At 41.5% G+C, this 27,007-nt stretch overlaps 1 protein-coding gene across 2 annotated transcripts; it reads left to right on the top strand.

Annotated features, from left to right (window-relative positions):
• The first annotated feature begins 342 nt into the window (after positions 1-342).
• Positions 343-27,007, top strand: LOC145349375 (ankyrin repeat domain-containing protein 42-like). Of its 2 annotated transcripts, none has more exons than XM_080197895.1 (12): positions 343-449; positions 6,109-6,272; positions 7,341-7,448; positions 9,844-9,963; positions 10,289-10,424; positions 15,881-16,081; positions 19,232-19,342; positions 20,480-20,585; positions 20,883-21,052; positions 23,036-23,162; positions 24,470-24,611; positions 26,777-27,007. In XM_080197895.1, the coding sequence occupies exons 1-12, from the start codon at positions 407-409 to the stop codon at positions 26,900-26,902; spliced, it is 1,554 nt and encodes a 517-aa protein (XP_080054021.1). In that variant the 5' UTR covers positions 343-406; the 3' UTR covers positions 26,903-27,007. The 2 variants fall into 2 exon arrangements, with proteins under 2 accessions (XP_080054021.1, XP_080054020.1); XM_080197894.1 differs by having other exon boundaries at positions 19,217-19,342.

Below are 27,007 nucleotides of genomic sequence, written 5' to 3'. Positions count from 1 at the left end.
TTTCGGGAACCGTGTTCCTTCGTCAGTGTCTCCAATTTAACTCCCAAACCCCAATGTAAATTCCTTCATGATCTTGTTTCTGTAACCTTTGCTAGCTCTACAGCCTCCCAGATTTATGTCATCCTGAACACCATTCTGTCTCCCTCCCTCAGTTACCCTGAGCCTGTATTCTCACTCTCATTGTAACCTGAAACCTTCATTCCCTCCCTTTGTTAGGGTGACCTTTTAGTCGATTGATCTGTCTTTATCGGGAGTTCTTTCTCCGGAACTGAAAACAATTTGCCATGGCCAGTTCGAAGGAACACCGGAAGTTTATTCCCGTTGCTAATCAAATGTATCGCAGTTACTAGCACGCTGTGTGTTGAAGAGCAGACAGCGAACATTGAGCCGGCATTTACGTTGTTTGATGCACGCTGGAGCTATGCCCGCGGTCTCTGCAGCCGCCTTAGGTAGTACGATGATTTGGAGTTTGTGAAGCGTTGAGGAAATGCTCATGCACAAGGACTGGAACGTGTCTTAAATGCAGTTTAAGACCTGAAACATTACATTTAGTTTCGGTGGGGTCAAATAGAAAAATGTTTTACAAATGTATATGCAGATTTGTTTTGTGCATAAGATATTGTTCAGATATTTGTAGTTAAAATGATTGATCTGATCAATGTTCCTCAGTTACACTGTATAATCTTGCTTTGCACTGATGCTGCTGTTGTCTGGACAGGTTAGGGTGTATGGTTCATATGTTTATACAAATACATGGAGTATAGCGAAGAACCCATCGAATGAAATGTAGGTCCAAATTCATCTTGGAGGGTGTGACCTGGTAGCCCCCAATGAATCGAGACTGCAGGACGGTCAGGGCTGGGAACTAAATACATCACAAAAATACAGGAAGGATTGGAAATTTGGTGAAGGAAGAGAAGTATTAGTGATTAAGGAGAAAGTTACTTCTGAGAGATTGTGATAAGAGGGGTGGGGGGAGGAGGAGGGAGGCTGCGGTGAAGTGGTATTGTCACTGGGCTAGTGTTCCAGAGGCCCCAGTTAATGCTCTTGGGCAGTGGTTCCCAACCATTTTTGTGTCAGGGCACTGCTTTTTACTATAAAGTATTGAGGCACACCTCCTGTTTTCTCCAACTGACTTGTTCTCACGCAGAAGCCTTTTATCACTAAAACCTCTTAAAGACATGTCAAGCCACCATTTAACACAATTTTCATTAGTTTAAGAAGTTTACAATGAAAGCCATATCACCATTTGCATGTCAAATACAATACTGGAGCCTATTACTCCTTTTCATAACTTTGTTAGTTCCTGTTTCTTACCGCTGTCTTCTTTCCCTACTGGAAACTTTTTTAATACTTTTTTTTCAACCTTTCCCTACCTCCCTTGCTTATCCCAGGCTTTTGTGCCTTTTTTTTGTGCAGGTGCATAGGGCCTTTGTCTTCAACTCCACAGTTGGCATCTCCAAATTCTCAAAGAATCTAGGATCTTTTGTGCATGTGTCAACAAGAAAGGGCTGCACATATGTGGTTCAGAATGCTTTATCATGCATGTATTGAGTGGGAAAGGGCCATGCATGCATAGTTCTGATTTTCACAATAGTTAGGCCCACACGCATGCTCCTGACCAATATAGAAAATCAGAGCCATGCATGTGTGTGCATTCCTAGCCAGTATATGTGTGAGGTCCAAGGTTCATCTGGGCTTGGAGATACTGGCCACGGAGCTGAAAACAAAAAGTTTACATCAATGTTTAATCATTTCAAATCTTATTTTGTGACATACTTGTGGGGCTGCCATGACACAGCAGTGTGTGCTACGGCACACTAATTGGGAACCTGTGCTTTGGGGGCATGCTCAAATCCCATCATGGCAGGTGGTAGAATTAGAATTTAATTAACAAATCAAGACAGGTTATCATGTCATCAGTTGTTGTAATTGGTTCGCTAATATCCTTTAAGGAAGGAAATCTGTCATCCTTTATTTGGTCTGGTTTACATGTGACTCCAAACTCTCAGCAATGTGGTTGACTCTTAACTGCCCTTTGAAATGGCAACCTTCAAAAACAACTCGGGATTGCAAAAACAATTGCCAGTTACGCCTACATCCCATGAAAGAATTAAAAAATAGAGAACGATTTAAGACTCCAGTGGGAATTGTGTGTAGGCCCTCTGGTAGCAGCTGTGAAGTGCCAGCTAATAATACAGAAACTAGACAAGCGTGTAATCAAGGCAGAGTGTTTTTAATGAGGAGTTTTAACTTCCATATATATTAGGACAAGCAAATGAGCTCAAGTCAGAAAGGTAGCAAATTTCATATGTGTTCAAGATAGCTTTTTTGCAATAATATGCCTGAGATTCAACAAAGGGATGGGCCACATTAGGTTTAGTAATACTTAGCTAAGAAACCAAGGAATCATAAATCAGTTAAATCCTAACACGTGTTGTCAGGAACACCACCTATGCAGAGAAAAACACAATTAATGGGCTGAATTTTCACCTGAGCAGACACATGTTGTGAAGATAAAACAGGAGGTGTGCAGGGCCACATTTTTCCACTTTGCTTCCAATTCCCATGGCCTGCCATTTTCATTTGGTTGAGAAACATGATGGGTTGCAATCCAACATCTACAGAAAGTGACATCAGTGGGGTAGGGGGTGGGGTGGTCTTTCAAAGGCACTTAGTGCCGAATTGATTGAGGAATACAGCATCACCTTTGACCGCCTCCAACCCCCGGCCCCTCTGGGGAACTCCCCACCACAGCCTTTTTAAAAATTTCATAGGATATGCGTGTCACTGGCTACACCAGCATTTCTTGCCATCCCCGATTGCCCTTGAAAAGGTGGTGGTGACCTACCTACCTCGAACCGCTGCAGTCCATGTGGTGTAGGTACATCCACAGTGCTGTTAGGGAGGAAGTGCCAGGGTTTTGACCCAGTGACAGTGAAGAAACAGCAATATATTTGCAAGTCAGGGTGTTGTGTGGCTCTGAATGGAACTTACAGGTGGTGATATTCCCATGTATCTGCTACCCTTCTTCTGGGTGGTAGAGGTTATGGGTTTGGAAGATGTTGCCGAAAGAGCTTTGGTGAGATGCTCCAGTGCAATTTGTAGATCGAACACATGCTGTCACTGTGTGTCAGTGGTGAAGGGAGTAAGTGTTTGTGGAAGGGGTAGCAATCAAACAAACCACTTTATCGTGGGTGGTGTTGAGCTTCTTCAGTGTTATTGAGCTGCACTCACCCACACAAGTGGAGAGTATTCTATTACACTCCTAACTTTGCTTTGTAGATGGTGGGCAGGCTTTGGGATGGGGTTGGGGTAGGGGTAGGGGTGGGGGTGGGGGTCAGGAGGTGGGTTACTCACTACAAAATTCCCAGCCTCTGATCTGTTCGTCAAGTGCAGTATTTATATGGTTGCTCTAGACTGCCCTCCCTGAAACCCCCAACCTGCCCTCACTCACCTGTGTCCCAGATTTCCCTAAGATCCTAAACCTCTCCCTGGATGCATCCACCACTGCCAGCCGCAGTCAATATAATGCAGAGTTACCCACTTCTGTTAGCCAGTAGCTCTCAGCAGGTGAATTTCTGTCCCTGGGGTAATGAATCTCGGGGAAGGTACTGACACTGGCCATAATCAGGTTGGGCCTCCCCCTTGGAGGTTTTCCACTATTTCTTCAATCAGTGAACAAATTGCTTTAAATTTTGTCCTATTAAACCGACCAGCACTGTTTAAGAATTCAGATACATTTGAGTACTTTGTCCAATGCATTGAGTCATTGTCTGCATTTTTGCCATATGGAAAATCAAATATCACTATTTGAAGGGGACTGAGTTTGAATGATTTTTGTATTGGTTTAATATTGTAGCATCTGTTCAGCCCTTAAGACAATCTTCCAGTTTGTACCAGGTACACAATTAATGAGCCATATAATTGCGCTGGCAAATCTTTGAAATGCTCGTGGAAATCTTCAACCAGCCCTTCTGCCCTACAACTTGTCCCATTGTCCCAAGAATCTGAAGGCCTATCTCTTGCACCATTTTTCCACCCAATCTTGTGCCAATGATCAAATAGGCACTGAAACTCACTTCAAAGAATTAGAAACTTATTACAAGCTCATAAAACTGTCAATCAAACAAAGCTAGCAGTCCCCTTCAACCTGTATTAACAACCCCTAAAGGGCTGAATGCGTTATTCAGTATTTGAACTGAGACAAGCATTCAGAATTAAATCATGTGGCAAAACAGATGCCTGACCATCTGTTGTGCTTTCAGTTCTGGGTAGATGGGTATTGGAGGTTTTTGCACGCTCTGTGATACCTCAATTTCATCTCTGTATGTTCCTGATGATGTATCTTGATGTGTTTGGTTCCTTACCCATTTTGATCGGTCATAAACCAAGGTTTTCCATGATTTGGTAGAAATGTTTGATCTCTTCAAGGATGCTCTGAGGACATCGCTAAAGTGCTTCTGCTGTACTGTTGGGAATCTTCTGTGATTATCAAGTTCCAATAGAGAAGTTGCTTTTGGGAGTCTAGTGTCAGGCATATGAATGACATGTCCTACCCAATGTAGATGATTTGAGTGATTAGTGCTTCATTTTGGGCTGCTTTGGGCTGCCTTTCTTGACACTAGATCTGCTGGATCTTGTGAATGCATTGCTGGTGGTATTTCTCCAGTGCTTTGCAGTGCCTGCTGTAGATTGTCAAAGTCTCTGAAGAATGTAGGAACACGGGGATCACTGCTGTCTGGCAAACCATTGCCATATTCTTGAGTTTGAGATCCTTGTCCTCAAATATCTTGATTTTAGTCAGCTGAAGGATGAGCTGCCATATTGGAGGTGGTGCTGAATTTTGTCATTTATGCTTCTCCTTATTTAGAGGAAGCTCCAAAGATATGAAAGAAAAGTTCACATTTTCCAGGATTTCATTGTTAATTTTAATCAGTGCGGGGAGGTGTCTGGCTATGGAAGCTGTTACTTTGTCATCTTCCTCTGTTGTGAAAAATGATAGAATGTGTTCATTTAACAAGTTTATGATTATCTTATCGTCTAGTGTAGTCTTACCTCTAGTGGTCTTTAATAGATTCACCTTTGCCCTTTTCATTCATAAATCTTTTGCTGTTAATTTTGATATCTCTTGCAAGTATTTTTCATATTCCTTTTATCACCTCATTATTTTCTTGTTTCCTTTGCTGCATTTTATTAGCTTATTCTGCTAAATTTCCACTTCTCTCGCATTGTATATGCATTCAGAATGATACTGTCACCTACCTCACCTATAAACTGTTGTTGCTTAACTGTATAAGTGAAACTTTTGCCTTCAGTGGTATGTGTAGGTTTTGTATTGCAATAAAATCTTCTTTGGATACTCCCTTGTTTGTTTGGATAGTTATCTATTAGCAGCAACTGGTTTGTTGTGGTCCATTTATCTCTTAACCCTTTAAAGCCCTGGATTTGTGACTCTAACTCCCTTTTATATCAAGTTCAGTCATATTACACTCACTCTTTTACTACAGATTGTTAACTAATTCTGGTTCATAAGGTCAACAGAGTGAGGCATAATGTTCTGTTGCTTTAAAAATACATTGTCCCAGAAAACTGTCTCAAATGCATTCTGGAAGCTCATTACTTCTACTATTTGAGCTACTCTGGTTTTTCCCAGTTTATGTGAAAATTAAAATCTCTTGTCATAACCATCTTATTTCTGTGCAATGCTTCCTGCATCTCTATGTTAATATTTGTCCACTATATCGCATTCTGTAAATGACTCCCAGCCATCTGAGAGTTAGGACGTGGGTAATAGTTTTAGATGGTCTCAAGGCAATGTACAAAAGGTGGGAGGCTGCGTGGGAGAAAGTTGGAATAGTCAAGCTTAGAGGTAGCAAAGGTTACTCCGGCCACAGCACCCTTGTCATCCATCCATAAGGCTGCCTCTGCTCAGTAGGAACTTCCAGATTATTTTGCAGATCCCCTGGAAAGTCTCAGTTTGAGAATCACTGACTTGCATTATTTGAGGAAGACAAATGCTAGGGAATCTGATGGGATTAAAATGCTATTGGGATCTTATTGCCAGTTGTTGGTGCATTCATTTTCTGAAATTGTTTTATTTGACAGCTGCAAAGAAGAAGAAATCTTTTGCCACTATTCATGATGCAGTTAAAGCCAGCGATGTGGAGGAACTGGAGCTGATGGTGAAAAATGGAGCCAGCATTAATGAAGTTGACCCCATTCACAAATTCACTCCATTGCAATGGGCCGTGCACTCAGACAGTTTAGAGGTGAAGAGCTATTTCCGCCTGTAAAGTAAATACATGTTGATGATTTATATAAGATGCCATGCCCCAAATTTTGTCAGAAGATTTTTGTAGCAGCTGGGTTTTCCAGAATATCTGTAACCTGACAGTTAAAAGAAACCAGGAGCTGCTGGATCCAGCAGGTAAATTATTTGCAAGTACTGCTTATGAGCCATGACAAGCTGGAGTGCTTCCCTGATGCCTTAGGCAAACCTATCATGATTTACTTCCCTGTGATAGGCCAACAGCCTGTGATCACTATCGCAAACCACCCCCCCCCCCCCCCCCCCGGCCCTCATAGTGGTCTCTTACCCTCTCTTACCAGCCAGTCTCCTCCCTCTTCCCATCTCTTCCCCTTTGGCCAATTGATTTTCCACCCCCCCCCCCCCCACAAGATCCCTGATGCTCTATATTCAGGTTTCCCGACAGGAGCAATACTCCCTTCCCCATTTTCCTGTAATTATTGGGACCAATGAGTTGGAAACAACTCATTGCAGAGACCGTAAAAGAAAATGTGAGTGAATCTTAAGAGTGGAGACACAAGAAAAACATGAAGGAGGCAGAAATAATTGGAGAGTGGGAGTTAGACAGAGATCATTGTGGGAAATTTATTTTTACTTTTGCCAGCATAAGCATGCAGTTAAATTTGAAACCAGTAATGTTGCTGTGCTTTACTCATTCCCATTTTCCCGAGTGTCTTCTGTTGTTTTCAGATTTCTGACTAATGTTAAAGTGTGAAGGTAATTGTTAGCTTTGCATTTACTAACACGGATACACTGAGACCCAGAAGTGGCTGAGTGAGGGAGAGGGAGGAATTAGAATTTTTATCTGTTTAATTTGAAAGAAGACTCTCTGAATTATGCCCAGGTTTTTGAAGGTTCTACAAAATTCTCGATCTCTATTTTTCCAGTCCATCAATTGTTAAATTCTACTAATTTTAATCATCATCCAGATATTTGAAAAGCAGCCTTATCAAAAATTGAAAATGTAGCAATCTGAATCATATTTAATTTAAAAGAGCAGGATATTAACAGTTCAATTTCTGTGTTACAGTGCTTGCACTGGTTGCTATGGCATGGTGCTGATATGACTGATGTAACTTCCAGGGGCTGGACAGCAGCCCACATCGCCGCCATCAGGGGTCACGATGCCTGTATGCAGGTAAACTAACTTTAGTGTTGTTTCCTTCTGTATCAAAATAAATATGTTAATCAGTGTACAAGTCTGAACTAATTTAATTTCATCGCTAGTATCTAGTGCCTGTATTTTTCTATTAAGTTATAATTTCAGAGAGTGGAGATGGATGACTGAATGGGTGGTACGGTGGCACAGTGATTAGCACTGCTGCAGGTACCTGGGTTTGATCCTAGTCTTGGGTGACTGTCTATGTGGAATTTGTACATTCTCCCCATCTCTGCGTGGCTTTCCTCCGGGTGCTCCAATTTCCTTCCACACTCCAAAGATACGTGGGTTAGGTTGATTGGCCATACTGAATTGCCCCTTAACATGGTAAATATGTGGGGCTATGGGAATAGGGCCTGAGTGGGATTGTTGTTGGTGCAGGCTTGATGGGCCAAATGGCCTCCTTCTGCACTGTAGGGATTCTTTGATTTTATGAAATAGGAGAGGTGCCAGGTGTAACAAGTAGCACAGTTGTCGTATCGTCTCCTTTTGGTGCTGGCACTATTGCAGCATGCAATGTCAGATACTTGTGTGCAGAATTGTCAGGCTGTCTGCTCCCTCCTTCTTTTCTCCTCCAACTCCATCCCCCCCACCCCCATCCCAACCACCGCCAGGGGCGAATGGTGGCCACATCCTGCCCCTGGTGGCTGTCTCCCTCTCTTCTTCCTCCTGCTGGTCCTCCTCCTCCTCCTCAGCTCCAGCAGCAATCAAAAGAACAACAAGGTCAATGGCTTGCATCTCGTCAATCTGAAGGGTGGGAATTTGGGAAAGGGGAGAGACAAATGGAGAAGCTTGCCCCCAGGCCAGCAACACACACTGCCCACCTTCCCCCCTCCATAGCCTACCAGCAACACAGCCCCACCCTCCCATACCCCCCATAGACCCCCAGCAACACACATTCCCTATATCCTCCCCACAGCCCCCCTCCCTCAGCCTGTTTTGAGCAGGATCTCGATCGTGCTGATCTTTCTTTCTTGGTAAAACATGAATGGGTGCAAAAACGGACGCCATTTCTGCGAGTCACATCACAGCCGATTGTAACTTTTCCCTGATGCAAAATGGGTGTGATGAGATCATAAAATTCTGCTTATGGAGCTCACTCACAATGGTGAATGGCTGATTCAAGAAAAACACAATATAAACTATGAACAAATGAAATAAAGATTTTTTCACTCTTTTACTGTGTTTTTGATTTGGCATCTGAATCTGAGAAATAGAGGGTAATATAATGTATGTTAGAAGCATTTGGAGACACATTAGGTTGCAAAGAGACGCATTCATGTGGCAACTTGGGCCTGTTTGGCTAAAACGAAGCTCTATTTAACCTGAGTGTGAAGACAGCTTCCTTGTATTGAGAGTTTGCTCTATTCTGCCTGCTTCGCTCAGTCCTTTTTTCTCCTTATCTTCTTTTATTCTTGGGATATGAGAATAGGTCATCTCAACTTGGACTGGCTCAAAACTGTTCCTGTCAACACAGCTTAGAGTCTTTGATAAGTGTGAAAATTCTGGTGACTCAGTGCTTAGCACTGCTGTCTCACAGCGCTAGAGACCCAGGTTCGATTCCCAGCTTAGGTGACTTTGTGGAGTTTGCACATTCTCTCTGTGTCTGCGTGGGTTTCCTCTGGGTGCTTCAGTTTCGTCCCACAATCTGAAAGATATGCTGGTTAGGTGCATTGGCCGTGCTAAATTCTCCCTCTGTGTACCTGAACATGTGCCGGAGTGTGACAACTAGGGGTTTTTCACAGTAACTTCATTGCAGTGTTAATGTAAGCCTACTTGTGATGAATAAATTAACTTTATAGCACTAATCTTCTGAGGTTCGGGGTTATTAGATTCATAGAATCCTACAGTGCAGAAGGAGGCCATTTGGCCCTTTTTGAGTCTGCACCAACCACAATCTCACTTGGCCCTATCCCCATAACCCTACTTATTTACCCTGTGGACCCCATGACACTAAGGGACAATTTAGCATAGCCAATCAATCTAACCCACACATCTTTGCAGTGTGGGAGGAAACCAGAACACCCAGAGGCAGAAAATCTCATTGCGTTTAAAAATACTTGGGCTGGGATTTTTTGGCGCTGTTGTGACATGTTCCGCTGCGTGAGGTTTGGCAGCCTAGCCAGAAGCCCCGTGACTTTTGGCGGGACTGGATGATCCTGGTTGCCGCCGAGCCGGAAAATCCCATTCATGGATTTGCACGTGAAGTACTGAAATATACAGTTATGGATCAAAAACTAAAAAATGAGGTTCAGCTGGAGAACTGTTTCTTGCCAGCACGATGAGTCATTTGGCCTCCTTTTGTGCTAAATTCTCTGTGTCTGTATTTTACAAAGAGGCACACAGTATACTGTCTTTGTGTGTTGCTCCTCAGGCCCTGATAACAAATGGTGCCAATCTGACAGCAAAAGATGATAGAGGCTGCACTCCATCGCACCTGGCTGCTGCGCACGGACATTCGTATACACTTCAGACTGTTCTTCGCAGTGGTGTGGTAAGGAACTGTTAGTTAACTAATAGAGTGAGTTTTCTTCACAGTATTTCATAGTCTTTAGGAAAGGGAGAATGGTCATTCATGGATTCAAAGTAGATTGTAAAAAAGTTTGAAAATAACTTCCTTTATTATCGTTGGCCCAGTTAGCTTTATTTGGTAAATTCAATTGATCTCATGATTTTAAACACTGAATAATTTGAAAATGATGATCCAATTTCACTTTTTTGGATATCTGGGCTCTACGTACAGAGATGCAGTACACATTCGATGTTTGCTGGAATATAATGTTAAACAGCAGCTTTCTTTTCCATTTGTTTTGTTCTAGGATGCAAATCCAGTAGATAAAACTGGTTGGAGGAATGTCCATTATGCTGCCTTTCATGGCAGGCTGGGCTGCTTGCAGCTTCTGGTCAGGTGGGGAGCAGATGTGAATGAAGTGGATCAGGATGGCAATTTACCAGGTATAGTGTAACACAGGCTTGTCCTATCCTTTGACATGTTGCGGGGAGGGGCATTTTAATTATTTTCTCATTCAACGATGAGCAATTTTCAGAAAGAACAGGTTTGGCACAACAGTCATCGTGAGTTTTTAAAAAAGCTGGCGCGTGTAAAGAAAACTTGCTGAGCAAAAAAACGAGTCAATGCCGTCATTAATAATGTTAAGAAATGAGTAATAAATAAAGTTGACAATTAGAGTGTGAGAGAGTGGCTGTTATGTGGAGGTGAGGGTGAATGTGAATCCTGAGCCAAATGCATGCAAGTCTCTCTCTCTCTATCCCCACAAATGCTCTGCCTTTTTTCTGAGTACCCCGTCCCCCACTCGAGGTTTGCGATGTTGCTGCTGCTGCCTTAGGCCCAGCCATCCATCCTTACCCTGAGGCCCACCTTTGCCACAAACCCCACAGTTGGCCTTGATACCCATAACCACTCCCTTTAGACCCTGGCACTGTCTACCCTCTCCTCCTGGTGTTCCCTGCCTCCACCTCCCCAGCGCTGGCTTTTTGGGGATGGGGACACGTGGGAAATTTCTGACTTTCTTGGTGAGATTCCGGAGTTGTGGCTGTACTGGAACAGCTTGGCTGGGGGGGTGTACTATTTCTAGAGCTCATCTCCATGTTTAAATTTAAAAGCCAGGCTGTTGCTAAAGCCTTTGTGTATCCAGTGCATGTAGGTGTTTTTGAATCTCATGTGGAATGAACTAAACTGGCAGATGACTGGTATCTATCGTCTGGGAACTTAAGGAGGAGGCTGAGATGGATTAGCCACTCATCTGATCATTAATATTACTATGGATTCCCCAGTTCTCTCGCGTGTCTTCTCTTGCTCTCTTTCTGATAATTAGGAAATTTTACCTTATCTTGCCGTTTCCTTTACATCACCTTTGTAGACTTCAAGTTTTTTAACTTACTGCTCTTGGAGTTTGTGTTGCAGAGCTCTATGTGGATGGCCTGAATGAATTTTGGGAAGTTTTTATGGGATTTAAGGAATTTTGCTATAATACTTGGAAGGACAGTTTGTGGGAACGTGTAGGGTTGGTTTCAAGGCAGCACATGCTTTGTGCTTGCTTTGTTAGTGTCTCAGAGGGTGTAGAGTTGATCTTTTTGAGGTTCAGCTCTATCTGCAATGACTTTTGATGTGAGTGATGGGTACACATGAGCAGGTGTGGACTATATGATCCATTGAGCCTGCCCCACCATTCAATATGATCATGTCTGATCTTGGATTTGAACTGCATTCTCCCACCCACTTTCCATGTCCCTTAATTTCCCAAGATGCCAAATTTCTGTCCATCCCAGCCTTAAATGTATTCAACCATCGAACATTCACAATCCTCTAGGGCAGAGAATTCCAAAGAATCGCAACTGGTTCAGTAATTTCTCCTTATCTCATTTTGAAATGATCAGACCCTTATCCTGAGACTGTACCTGCCTGTACTTGACTCCCTGAGATCACCTTTCAGTTTTCTGAACTTCAGAAAATATAAGCCCAATTTACTCAGCTTCTCATCATAGGGCAACCTTCTCATCCCGAGGGACCAATTCAGAGATCCTTTGTTGTACTGCCTCTAGTCCAAGTATATCCATTCTTAAATGTGGAGACCAAAACTGTACACAGTATTCCAGGCACGATCTTATCAAAACACTGTACAGTTGTAACAAGACTCCCTTATCATTTTTCTCCAATTCCTTTCCAATGCCTTCCTGATTGCTTGCTGTACTGCACGCTAACTTTCTACCTTCGTTGTATGAATATAACCAACCTCTTTGAACATCAACACTTGCAAGTTTCACACCTTTTGAAACATATTCTGCTTTTTTATTCTTATAACTAATGTGAATAATTTCACACTTTCCGACAATATACTCTATCTGGAATCTTGTTGACCACTCACGTAACCTCTCTGTATCTTACAGCAGCCTCTCCGTGTACTCCCCACAGCTTTCATTCACCCACAGCTTGGGATCAACAGCAAACTTTGTTACATTCCTCTGTTACTGACTGGGATGGGAGGAGTTTCTCCAGTCCCACTACTCCATGGGTTGCCCCATAAATGTTTAATTCACTCATCAAAATTGCTCAATTGTTCACTTTTGCTATTGTTAGAATCTGAATAAAACAGACTTTAACCAGGTATTTTTCAATAAACTGATAACAGTTGATTTATTATGAAACTAAACTTGCTTTTAAAAAGTCAATTGCAAAAAATTGATTAGCATAAAATTTGTAATCTGGATGTGTAACTGTGTACCCTTTTAAATACACATGCACGCACATACACATTAAAATCTGCTGGCCTTTCCTGCCAGCAGGATCATGCAGTCCTGCCAGTGGTGCTCCCCTGTGGTGTGATACAGAATGTGGGGCGTGCAAAATCCCAAAGATGTTGGTGGGATAGGAAAATTCTGCTGTTGGCTGATGGCATAACGTCTCTGCCACTGGAAAATATGCTGCAGGGGTCCAGAAGATCATCCCCAGGGTGTCTGCAGAGATTGACATTAAAGGGAAAGAACATCTTTTGGCCAATGGGAAAACTTTGACAAAGGATAAAGTTTAAAGAATTTTGATACTGTTGAACTGATGTTCCTGTGTGCGAAGAGAATCGTTGGTCACTAGTCGCCTGAAAGCTCTTTGTAAAGGAACTTTGGTTTGGAGGTAAACAGAGCTGAATCAACGTCCTTGGATTCTCTTTTTCTCATCTCAGCTTTTCAGGCTTCCAAATACAGGTATATTGTATTGAGATGTGGATTCCTAGCTGGATACTAATAACCACACTGATTTTCAGACAAGGTAGAGAGAGCGAGTTGGGCAACCTTCACCTTATTGGGTTCATTCTCAAACTGAATTCAAAAAACAAGTTGAAAACAGAAACTCCTGTCGGTCAGAAAATCGCCAAGGCCTCTGCATCTGAAAACAGTAATTTCATTTGTCTCCAGAAATTAAAGTTCAAGTAAACACACAGTTCTTATCACCTGAGATGCCTTGCTTGTCATTCAGTGATATAGCGTGGAACAGGCAGCTTGCTCACAGTCTAGAGTGAACTTATAACCTTTAAAAAATAATCCAGGTCAGTTCCCAAGAAAGCACCCAAATAATTCAACATTTTTCCAATTTTTTAAAAAGGCTTGTTGTTCTTGGAGCCACGTATTCATAACAATTCCCTGTCTCTTCACCTAAGTCATTAATATTAACTATAAATTGCTGAGGTCCCAATATTGATTCTTGCGTGACTCTACTATTTACTGTTGCCAACTTGAAAAAGTTCAGTTAATGACCAATTTCTACTTTCTATGCATTAACCAATCTACTCATGCTAAATTATTACCCCTGATTCCACGAGCTCTTATCTTGCCTTTCAATTTTTTTTGTGTGGCACCTTAACAAATACCTTTTGTAAATCCAGGTATACTGCATCTGCAGGTTCCCCTTTCATTACCCTACCAGTTACATTCTCAAAATGCTCCAATAAATTTGTCAAGTGATTGCCATGTTGACTTGTTCTAATCAAACTATGCACTCCTAAGTGCATCATTAAGACTTCTGTAATAATAGATTTGAGTATTTTCACAGTAACTGATGTTAGGCCAGTTGGCCTATTGTTCACCATTTTCTTTCATCTCCCTTTCATGAAATATGATGTAATATTTGCCAACTTCCAATCTGATGGGATCATTCTTGAATCTAAGGAACTTTGGAAAATCATAGTGAGCGCATCCACCATCTCCACACCTATCTCTCTTAGAACTCTAGGGTATAGGCCATCAGGTCCTGGGGATTTTAGTCCCTTAAATTTCCCCAATACTTTTTTCTCTGTGGATATTAACTTCTTTAATGTCCCCACTTTTTAGCCTCTGTTTCTAGACAATGAAACATGTGTCTGCCACTGTGATGACATTCACAAAATCCTTCTCCCCAATGTATTCCATGAACATTATGCTTTTGTCTGTATAGCATGCAAGGAATAATACTTTTCACTCTATATCAATACATAGGACAATAATAAATCACATCAGAATATTTGTTGAATGCATCTGCCATTTTCTCATTCCCTATGATAATTTCTCCTGTCTCTGCTTCTAGGGACCAGCATTTACCCTAGCTACTCTTTCCCTTTCTATATACATATAAAAACAGGTTGTAGGAGCTTTTATATTTCTGGCTAGTTTATTCTCATTCTATTTTCCCTCCGGTGGCACAATTATTGGCACTGCTGCCTCATAGCCAGGGACCCGGGTTCAATTCCAACCTTGCGTTATGTCTGTGTGGAATTTGCACGCTCCCCCACATATTTGTATAGGTTTCCTCCAGGTGCTCTGGTTTCCTCCCACAGTCCAAAGATGTGCAGGTTAAGTGGAAATGCAGTGCTAAATTGTCCCTCAGTGTCCCAAGATGTGTAGGTTATGTGGATTAGCCACGGTAAATGCCCAGGGTTAAGGGGATAGGGTGGTTAGGGTGGACCTGGGCAGGATATCTGTCGGAGAGTTGATGGAGTCTCAAAAGGCAGAATGGCCTCCTTCTGCTGTAGGGATTGTGTGAGCTTTTTGATGGCCCTCTGCTGGTGTATAATTCTCAGACTAGCTGCTGCTTTTTTCTTTCAACATTACAAACCTCTTCTTTTAATCTAATATAATCCTAACTTCCTGAGTGAGACTCTGGGCCTTTTTTGCTGAGTTTTTGATTTTCAACGGAATGTATTTTTGTTGAACGTTTTGAATTAGGAAATCCGGCAGCTGAAGCAAGGAAAAGATAAGGTCGGAGAGACTGTAAACTCTTTTATAGCACTGCCTGAGGGCCATGAAGATCAGAGGTGTTTCCCCTATGCCCTTTGAACTATGCTGCTGTCCCAGGGTAAGGGTTTGGATTTTGCCCCTGACCGGTTGGGTCAGGGATCTGATCTATCTGGTTTTATCGTCCCCTTGGGTGTGGTCACTGCCTGATTGGAAGCCTAGTTTCTCAGTCAGGCTGACTGCCAGACAGGGAACCTGTCAGGGTCAAAATATGTAGAGTGTGGAGTTAAATTTCCCCAGAATGTGGGGAAACTCTGACTAAATGTCATTCAACCTTGGAGGATAGTCAAATTCTAAACTATTCACTTCATGAATGACATCCATAATCATGCACTTCCTAGTAATATTCACTGGATATGAAGCAGCAGTGAGATTCTGACTGAATTAAATTGATTTTGTATACTGTCAAAATACTGTTGAATGAATTGTGTTGGGTGCTATTGACAATTTAGTTGTTGTTTATTTGAGTTGTTTTAAAGCAAAGATATCGGCCAGAACGCTACCACCTCATCTGCCATGGAATTGGCATAGGTGAGAGTCTGACAACGGAAATCTCCATTAACTTTAGGTGGGAATTTTTGGTCTCGTCCATCATGTATTTTTAAGGTGTCTTGTTATTCTTTTCATGTTAGCTCATCTTGCAGCAATGGAAGGCCACTTGCATTGCTTTAAGTTTCTTGTCTGCCAAGGAGAAAGCATGACCCACATACTGGGAGCCAGGAATGACCAAGGTGAAACTCCAAGGGATCTTGCAAAGAGATTCTATAAGGACAACATAGTACAGTACATTGCAGCTATGGAATATGAACGGGATCATCCAGTTGATCAAGAAAGTAAGCAGGCAAGATGACGCTGTCACATTTAATTCACTAAGCAAAATATAGTGTCTTTTTAAGGAAGTGGTTTGTTAACATTGAATACAGAAACTTTGTGGCATTTGCAGAACTTTAACCTCTCAGTTTATGATAATGGTATTTCTTAAGTGATTTGTTACAATCCAATTAGGGACCAATACTTTTTGTTTAAAGTCAGAAGAGTTTGGAATCCCAGTTACCTCCTAGGAGAAATAAGCGACAAGATTCCATGGTTTCAAAAAACAAAATAAAGATTATTATATAAAGTCAGAAACTCTCAATGATTTATGATATCGATCTTACACTCTTAACGTTCAGAATTAACATAATAAACATGAATTAACAGGCAAACTCCAGTCAAACAATCCACACTGCACATTAAATAGCAGAAGTGACCAAGATAGATTTCACATATTTCTCAGCAACCCACCCAGACATCCGTAACTAGTGTGAGTTGCAAATCTCACTAAAATTCTTTCTCCTACAGTTTCTTATTTCTGAAGGTCTAGCCTCTGAATTTTCTCAACAGCCACTTCATCACCTCCCAATTGTTCAATCGCCTCTCCTGAAACTGCATTCCACCGGATTCACAAAGCTGTACTTTCACCTCTAATTACTGGCACATTTCCAACTCTTTCACAGACTGCAAGCTTCAGTAAGCTGGCACTGCCCCAGATTTCTCCAGATTTTGATTTCCTGGCTGCACCAAACTATTTACGGCACCCCCATATATGGCTTCCTCTGAGCCTTAACCCTCTCCAGCGCAGAACATAAGAACATAAGAAATAGGAGCAGGAGTAGGCCATCTAGCCCTTCGAGCCTGCCCCGCCATTCAATAAGATCATGGCTGATCTGTCGTGGCTCAGTTCCACATTCCCGCCCTCTCCCCATAACCCTTAATCCCCTCTCTTATCAAAAACCCATCAACCCTCTTCTTAAAAATATTTAGCAAGGTAGCCTCCACGACTTCAATGGGCAGAGAATTCCAGAGATTCACCACCCTTTGAGTGAAGAAATTCCTCCTCAACTCCGTTCTAAACCGCCCCCCCTTTATCTTGAGGCTGTGCCCCCTAGTCCTATTATCCTTTCTGAGCGGGAAGAGTCTCTCCACCTCTATCCTATCCATCCCATTCATCATCTTATACGTCTCAATGAGATCTCCCCTCATTCTTCTAAACTCTAACGAGTACAAGCCTAGTTTATTCAGCCTCTCCTCATAGCTCAACCCCCTCAACTCCGGCATCAGCCTAGTAAACCTCCTCTGCACTCCCTCCAAGGCCAAAATATCCTTGCGTAAGTACGGCGCCCAAAACTGCACACAGTACTCCAGCTGCGGCCTCACCAATGCCCTATACAGCCGCAGCAAGACCTCCCTACTTTTATATTCAATCCCCCTCGCTATGAAGGCCAGCATCCCATTCGCCTTCCTGATCACCTGCTGCACCTGCAAGCTGGGTTTTTGCGACTCATGCACAAGGACCCCAAGGTCCCTCTGCACCGTCGCCTGCTGCAGTTTTTCGCCACGTAAGTAATAATCCTTCCTACCATTCTTCCTACCAAAGTGGACCACCTCACACCTGCCAACATTAAATTCCATTTGCCATTTCCTGGCCCATTCACCCAGCCTATCTAGATCCTTCTGCAGACTCTCCACACCCTCCGCACAATTTGCCTTTCCTCCAATCCTGGTGTCATCAGCAAATTTCGACACCCTACATGCCATCTTCCCAGTTCCCCAAGACTTCTTATGTGCCCTAACTGCACCAAATTCCTTCCAAGTCTTCTCTGCGTGCTACAAACCACATATGATTCAAAACAGAACAAACCCCCTCTACACCCCTCTCCCCCCTTAGCCAATGCACAGATAAATTGAAACTAGAGATCCTCCTTAAGCTCTACTGTCTCTAAGATGATATAACTTTCCAGGGTTCACTGAATGCTTTTAAAATTAATTTAGCTCTAATTCAAAACAAAACATCTCAGCTCTTTTCAGCCAGTGGTGATACCACATCTCCAGTTCACCAGCAAAAAGCAAGTCCACCTGCTATTTTATGGCTCCACCATTCCTATTCTGACTCTATTAAACATGGGTAACCTTCTGAACTGCCAATTCAAGAGATATTTTGGCAATCTCTAAAGTCCAGTATTTTAGTTACCTCACTTTCTACAACTTGCCAAAGTATTAACATGAACCATGAACTAGATGTTTATAACAGATTGTATGTAAAATTGCAAAGACAGATTCATGAAAAATATAGTATTTTTTTCATTGTTGAACCCTTTGTGAAATCATATTTTTTAAAAAGCTTTTGCAAAATATTAAAATGGGTTTCTACGTAACAGTTATCAGTAGAATTAACAAGCTGCCCAAGTGAGGCAGAATGAATAGTGTGACTTTCTTTTAGCCCTGTGGCTATGTGATAATCACTAAAGGTCACCTAGTTGATCTGTGTCTGAGAAATAATGGCCCGGAGCTCAACTGTCACAGTCGCCTTGAGAAATAAACAGAAGGAAGAAGGATGGAAAAGTTAGTTCTCCATAAATAAGTTTTTATGTTAATTTATTAGTGTTACAAATAGGCTTACATTAACACTGCAATGAAGTTATTGTGAAAATCCCCTATTTGCCACACTCTGTACCTGTTTGGGTACACTGAGGCAGAATTTAGCACGGCCAGTGCACCTAACCTGCACGTCTCTGAGTGAGAGGGAAACCGGAGCATCCAGAGAAAACCCATATAGACACAGGGAGAATGTGCAGATTCCACACAGACAGTGACCCAAGCCGGGAATCGAATCCTGGTCCCTGGTGCTATGAGCCAGCAATGCTAACCGCTGTGCAACCGTGCTGTTGAGAGAGTCCGAATATAGCTCAAGTTGTTCTTAGCCTTGAAACCTCCAAACAATTGCTTCAAGAGCAGCGTGATCACCTGGAAGCATGTACTTGCCCTACTGGTTGTGGAGTGAGGGAAAATGGTCGGAGTACATCAATGGGTAGAGGCAATGATCCAAAGAGTGGTGGGTAAATGAGTATCTGCTATTATTATTCTGAAAAATTTGAAAACTGCCCCTGAGGAATGATGATGTTCTATTTCTGCTTCCTGCTTATTTGTAGATCTTGCATTTCCAGCTCATGTAAGTGCTTTTAAAGGTGATCATGAGGCCCTGCGGCAGCTGGTGGAATCTGGAGTAATCAACATCAATGAGCGAGATGATAAGGGGTCCACTCCCATGCATAAAGGTATTCCCTATCTTCTCCGCAATATTAGTTGCAATAACAATCATAAGCGTATTTGTGCTTTATTTCTACAACCTTTGCTTAAAAGCTGTCATGGTAAAGCTTCTGCCAACCAATGCACTTGTACCTGAAAAACCTAAACTGTCTCCGTTCAGCTCCGAACTACCCATAATTTGGCCGAATTGACACTGAAATCATCTGAGAGGGTTTGAAAAAATTCCCAATGGTTCACAAGATGGTACTTTTTTGAGGTTTTGCTTTAGGCGATCAGTACTGGAACACTAAATTTGTTCTTGAAATGCTCAAAATTGATATTTGGTGCTAGTGGAAAATTAGCCACAAAAAATAACCGGGAAACTATGAAACAGAAGTAGAGGATATATGCTGATATATGCAGAAATTAAATCTGAAAATGCATCCAATTGCGTAGCCCAAAATAATACAGACGTATTAGGAAAAGTGAAAGATCAAAGTCCATTTACTTAAACTCAGATGATTCATCCCAGGTATGGGAATACAGTAGTGATTTAACGGTACAGAGCATAGGTTATTTCTGCTAATACGCCAAAAATCCCACCCAGCCTGTACAAAGTTAGATTATAAAATTTAAAAGTTTGAAAATGTTGGAATGTTGCATAGCCATCCATACCAAATGGAGGAGATAACATGATTTTCTTTTTTCTGGATTAAAACTAGAATAGGTAACTACAAAATGGAGTCAAAATAAACAACAATGATTTTTCTTAACAGTGAGAGGCTAGGAGCAGTGGGGGGATTGTCCAGGTATGCAAATCACTAAAAACTGGCACACAGATAAAGAAAGTAATTGAAAAGGCGAATTGAACTTGGGCCTTTATTTCAAAGAAGTTGGAATTAAAAAGTGCTGGGCAGTTAATGTACAGCTAACATTTTAAATCCTGTTCCACAAAACCTCCATCAAACATTTACTTTAAAGATTCCATTTCCATACGCTGCAAGCCTTGGGTTACAATAAAGCAACTATTCTAATAAATGCAGAATAGTTGCTGTAACAGAGGGCATGTAGCCAATAATGGTACTGTGGACAGAGATGATATGTCGCCTTTTCTTCATGGCAAGATTGGATTATATGTGCCTAACGATTGTCTGTACAATTCTCAGCTGCTGGACAAGGACACATTGGCTGCCTGCAATGGCTCATAGAGATGGGAGCAGACCATCACATCAGAAATGATGCTGGAGAGACACCAAAGGATGTGGCTAAGAGGTAATCAACATTAGTTGTTAAGGCTGTAATGCCTTTAGAAATGTATGATCTTCTAACTTCATCTGTAATGATGTGCTAAGCTTTCAACTTGAGACCTATCTTGTATCATGACCAGCAATATGAGAATCTTAAGATTTTTCCATAGTCTCTACCAAATGTTTCATTTTAGGTTATTTTAATAATTTGCATTTCAGACAGGTTTTTGGGGGGTGCGTTGCACAAATTAGGTTCAAACCATGCTTATGTTTGTACAGACCAGATCTAACACAAACTGACCCTTGGATTGCTATAATACAGATTTTCGCAATTGGCAGCTGTTAATCTGTTGGGAGGAGGTATAGATGATGATTCTGATGAAGAGCTGAATAAAGACGATCCTGGCTTCTTTGACCAACATGGTACAGAAGGAAGCACAGATAACCAGGACAACATGAACCTGAGCGCTGGCCAAAAGAGGGAGGCAAGGAGTAAGTTGATATTCTTTGTGTACTTTACATTGAATGATATGTAATCCTGCAGAGTAATTTGGAATACTAACAGGTTGAGATACTCTGCTGTTCAGGATATGCACATTTCTCTCACTTTACTTTCAAATGGGCTGCAGAAATTGTCCATGGCTGACATGACATTTTTAAATGCTGTCCAGGGAGAAAAATGCAAACTATATAAGTAATCACTTTGTAATAGGGTGGCAAAATTGTTAGCATTGCTGCCTCACAGTGCCAGGGACCTGAGTTCAATTCCAGCCTCAGGTGACTATCTGTGTGGAGTTTGCACATTCTTGCCGTGTCTCCGTGAGTTTTCTCTGGGTGCTCTGGTTTCCCCCTACAGTCCAAAGATGTGATTTGGCCATGCTAAATTGCCCCTTAGTGTCAGGGGGATTAGTGGGATAAATATGTGGGGTTACAAGGACAGGGCCTCAGTGGGATTGTTGTCAGTGCAGGCTGCTCCACAATCATCCTCAACACCGGTGCCCCACAAGGCTGTGTCCTCAGCTCTCTATTATACTCCTTATAGACCTATGACTGTGCGGCCAAATTCCCCTCCAATTTGATTTTCAAGTTTGCTGATGACATCACCATAGTGGGTCGGATCTCAAACAATGACGAGACAGTGTACAGGAATGAGATAGAGAATCTGGTGAACTGGTGTGGCAACAATAATCTCTCCCTCAATGTCAACAAAGCGAAGGAGATTATCATCGACTTCAGGAAGTGTAAAGAGGAACCTGCCCCTGTCTACATCAATGGGAACGAAGTAGAAAGGGTCGAGAGCTTCAAGTTTTTAGGTGTCCAGATCACCAACAATCTGTCTTGGTCCCCTCATGCCGACACTATAGTTAAGAAAGCCCACCAATGCCTCTACTTTCTCAGAAGAATAAAGAAATTTGGCATGTCAGCTATGACTCTCACCAACTTTTACAGATGCACCATAGAAAGCATTCTTTTTGGAAGTATCACAGCTTGATATAGCTCCTGCTCTGCCCAAGAAGCACGGAACTACAAAAGATCGTGAATGTAGTCCAATCCATCACGCAAACCAGCCTCCCATCCAGTGCCTCGGCAAAGCAGCCAGTATAATTAAGGACCCCATGCATCCTGGACATTCTCACTTCCATCTTCTTACTTCAGGGAAAAAGAGATAAAAGTCTGAGGTCACGTATCAACTGACTGAAGAACAGCTTCTTCTCTGCTGCTGTCAGACTTTTGAACAGATCTACCTTGCGTTAAGTTGATCTTTCTCTATACTTTAGCTATGACTGTAGCATTACATTCTGCACTCTCTCGTTTCCTTTTCTGTGAACAATATGTTTTGTCTGTATAACGTGCAAGAAACAATACTTTTCACTGTATGTTAATAGGTGTGGCAATAATAAATCAAATCAAATTGATGGGCCAAATGGTCTCTGTCTGCATTGTAAGGATTCTATGAGTATAGACACAACTCCCTTTTTTTTTCTCATTTTTGCAGGAGTTATGTTCCCCTGCCTTGTCCTCACTCACCCTTCCTCGTATTTCAAATCCTATAATGGGCTCTGATATACTTCCCTTTCCAAGTTTCCCACCACAACTTTCAAATCTCTATGGAGCTGACATCAAGATGACGCTCGGTATCTGGGGTGCTTAGTGTTGAATTGACCAGCAGCTGTTTATTTGGTCCTCAAAGATCTTCTCCCTATAATCTGCATGATGCATCTTCCTTTTGCTTTGAAAGAAAATCCCAAAGACCTGTTAAACAGAACATACATTTCACAATGGCATACATGAATCCTTTTCCTGCAGTAATATTTCCACATATTGTACATCAAATAAATAACTTCTTCCTTTCTTGAATAATGTATTGCTGTTTACTTCAGAATCAAATTTTAGCATTATTGTACTTTCATATGGAAAAATGTTCTGTCAATCAATGTTCCTCCCTTACTCAACATCTTGTGTTTCTCAATGCAGTGAGGGCCTATGAAAAGATTGAAAAATTTGTCCGGTTATTAGAAATTGCAAAAAGCAATTACAGACAACTTGGAGGCATGCTGGAGGAAGACCACTTCCGGCGGAAGGAAGAGAAAGAAACAGAAAGGTAGTTATTTAGTACAACTTTTTATTACTATAAAAATGCAGGGTGTGCACTCTCAGTAAAAAATCCCACTCATTACACGTGGCAGAAAATAGTGGAATAGTGGCTGTGTTGCCCATTGAAATAAATAGATTGAAATCACACACAAGGGTTCCCACCAACAGTATTGAAATATATGCTGTTGGTGCAGATTTGATGGGCTGAAGGGCCACTTCTGCACTGTATGATTTTATGAAAATTGATCTAACCATTCTCCTGTTAATGTAGTAAGTCATTTAGTATGGAAATTTGAGAAAACAAATGGTTCTCTTTATGGTACTAAAATGGGTGACTGTAATTTATATGATCAACTTTAACTTAAACTGAATTAGAATCATGTGAAGAAATGCTGCCTTTGTACTAACTCAAACCAACTGAGTTGGTACAAGAGCGTGATGTATGTCTGCACTGAGCTGCTGTGGCCAGAATATGACCTCGCTTGTGCTATCTTCTCTAACTCAGCTATACATTTCAGTTAGAGGACAAATATTTGTTGGAAGAGCTTTATCTCACACGGAAACTGCTGAATGCTACTTGCCAGTGCTGGGTAAACCACCACCAGGTACAGAAACAAGAAAATGTTACCATTACGTTGCTTCCAGATGGAACTGCATTACAATACCTGAAAAAGTCTTCTATCATTTCAAGAGTACCAGGTTGAATTTAATTCCTCGCTTACAATCTAAATTGAAAGAATGCACTTCATCAAGGTGGAGGGAAGTACTTGGGAACCAAATTTGTTTTTAACTAAGGTTCATTAATTTTTGCAAGGTGAACAGGTAGACTGACAGCTGCCATAGCATGTCTCTGGTATAAACAATTAATGCATACTCCCCATTACTTCTGTGTGAACTAGCTTCCTTCTCTGTAAGGAGACTGTTTGGTGTGAGTTAGATCTTAACGAAAGTAGCAGTTTGAATGCTGGAATTTACAGCAGTATCATTTGGCTAAGAAAATCAGTCAAAATTTCCACCCCTGATCATTATGTAAAAGAGCCCACATATATTCTATCCTTTCATAGGTTGTAAGTTTTGCTGGTAGGACATTTGTTGTCCATCCCTAGTTGCCCTTGAGAAGGAGGAGGTTGGGTGAACGCTAGGCTGCAATTTGCTCCACAGTTATATATGCTTACTGGCACTTGCTACCAAAGCATACACAGGAAGTTGTTTTCTTTGGTGGGGAGCAGCATTTAGGAAATATTTAGAAAGGCATGGATTATTCAAGGATATTTAACATGTGAGGAATGTGGAATGCCATTTCCCTTTGTACAGAATGCTACAGGAGCTGCAAGCTCAGTTGGGGTATGAGCGCTTACGCCGGGAGAAGCTGGAGTGTCAACTGGATGACTGTCGAGCAGAGATCGCCCACCTAAATCAGTGTCTGGAAAAACTGAAGACTGCTGATGGCTCTGTGGTGAGTGCGTCATTTCAGTTCAGCTGGTTTGAAGATTATTTGTATCAGTGAACAATGTAAATGCATGTAATAGTTTTTTTTTCAGTAGCTCAACTAATATTTTAAAAGGGCAATACCATTCATCTCTCCTCTGGCATTCAGTTCCTGCATCCGTGTTTTGAGTCCAGTCTGTTACGAAGTCTGGAGCTGAGTGGTTCTGGAAACACTAAACTAACATGTTAAGTGTAGGTTATTGATGAGCTGGTGTCATTACTGACTCTTAGTAATCACTGTATCAGAAAAATTTATGGTGCAGAAGGAAACCATTTGGCCCATTGTGTCTGTGCTAGCCTAAAAATATCTAATCCCACTTTGCAACCTTTGGTCCATAGCCTTGCAGGTTACTGCACTTCAACTTCATTTTCATTATTGTGTCTTACTTTGTGAGCCTTGTTTAGTCTTCTCAAATGCAATCTCTGGATTGAATTCCATTTGTCACTTTTCTGCCCATTTGATCAATTTATTGACATCCTCCTGCAGCTTTCTTCCTATCAATCCCAGACCCAATTTTTGTATTATCTTCAAACTTCTTAATGATGTCCCTATGTTTAATTCTAAATAATTGGTAGATGCCACAGACAGTACCTGAGCTTGATGAACCCCACCGGAAACAGCCTTCTGGTCACAAAAGCTCCCACTGAACTTTTGTTCTGAGCCAATTTTGGGTCTGACTTACCACTTTACATTGAAATTCCAGGGACTTTTATTTTTCTGACCAGTCTGCCACATGGAACCTTGTGAAAGCCTTATTAAAATCTATTTAAACCACATCAAACATGCTCCCCACAATAGTCCTCCTTAATTACCCTCCACCCTCCAAAATCCAATCAGATACAGTCTTCCTTTAACAAATCCATGTTAAATGTCCTTGATTAATCTATGTCTTTCTAAATGATGACTTACACTGCTCCTCAGAATTTTTTTCTGAGGTTAGGTGGAGTGGCCAGTAATAACTTGGTCTATCTCCTTCTTCATTTTTAAACAATAGTAAAACATATGCTGTTCTTCAGTCTTCCAGCATCACAGCTGCAGCCTGAGAAAATTGGAAAATGATGGTCAGAGCTTCTGCTATTTTCTTCCTCTTAAAAACCTGAGGATATATTTAATCCAGACCATGTTATCTATCTACACTCAGTGATGTTTAACCTCTTAATATTTACTCTTTCTCTATGTTTATAAGATCCAATACTTTATGTTCCTCCTCCTTAACTACAACGTATTCTTCTCTATTTTGACCATTTTTGTATATCCAAAACATCTTTTGTCCCAATCAACCCATCCTTCCCCACAGGGCTATCTGCCACTTGTTCTTTAGTTTTGCTTTCACTTAGCACCGACCCTGGTTCTCCCATTAACACATTCTGATAGCTTACCTTTATGCCACTAATTGCATCTTCTATATTCTTTAATACTTTCATGAATGCTTCCTTTGTCATGTGACCTATAAATCTTTGTTGCAATCTTTCCTAATTCCCATCAATCACCAATCTTCTACTCTGCTCCACCCTCTCTTATCCGTCACACAAAATCCATCACATTCCTCCCTCTCTTTAACTCTGAGGCAGAGTCATATGTATTAAAAACATTAACTCTATTTTTCTCTCCACAAATGTTTTGCTAGCATTTTCTGTTTCAGACTTCCAGCATCTGCAATGTTTTGCTTTTATTCTGTGTGTTGCTCGAGTAATCTATGGAGCAGTTCTTTGTCCCTAAATTTTAATAAGGCTTTACCAATTGGCTGGATTGGGATTTGAAGGGATTGCCTTGCTTGAAGCTCTTGCTATGTCACTTTAGGATGTGTTTAAAGGCAACCATATTGTGTCGGACTCCAGGCTGCTAGGTTGTGGCAGGGCCCCTTACCCTAAGGGAAGTAATGAATCAGTTTGAATAAGACAACCTTTCAGTTTTCATGGCATTTTTCTTCTTGGTGCTAGCCTGTAATTCCCAGGTTTTCCATTGTAGAGCATTGATTATGCAATGACATTAGTACTTAACACTAGTGCAAAGCACCATTCTTGCAAGGCAGATTGTGTTTACCAGAAGAGAGTCACCCTTTTTCTTTTGTGGTAACTGCATTTATTTTTTGCTTGGATTCGTTTATACTTATTAAAATTTTGCCTTCACAGGAAGAGAGCTCTGAAGAGCCAGTTAAGGAGAGGAAGAAAGGAAAGAAGAAACAGGTAGTCAATTCTGGAGGTGTGTTTGTACGGCGTATTCCTGACAGAAACAGCGTCAACTTCAGACCTCTCTGACATCTCGGAATCCTTTGGCGTGAGCTTGTTCAGAATATAGTCTTACCTGCACATACATTGTTCTCTGATTTTACAATCTCTTAATAAACAAACAATTTATAGTCA

The sequence above is a fragment of the Carcharhinus amblyrhynchos genome, chromosome 10 (assembly GCF_965287045.1).
Source record: "Carcharhinus amblyrhynchos chromosome 10, sCarAmb.v2.hapA, whole genome shotgun sequence".
NCBI lineage: Eukaryota > Metazoa > Chordata > Chondrichthyes > Carcharhiniformes > Carcharhinidae > Carcharhinus > Carcharhinus amblyrhynchos.
This window is presented reverse-complemented; position numbering and strand designations above follow the sequence as displayed.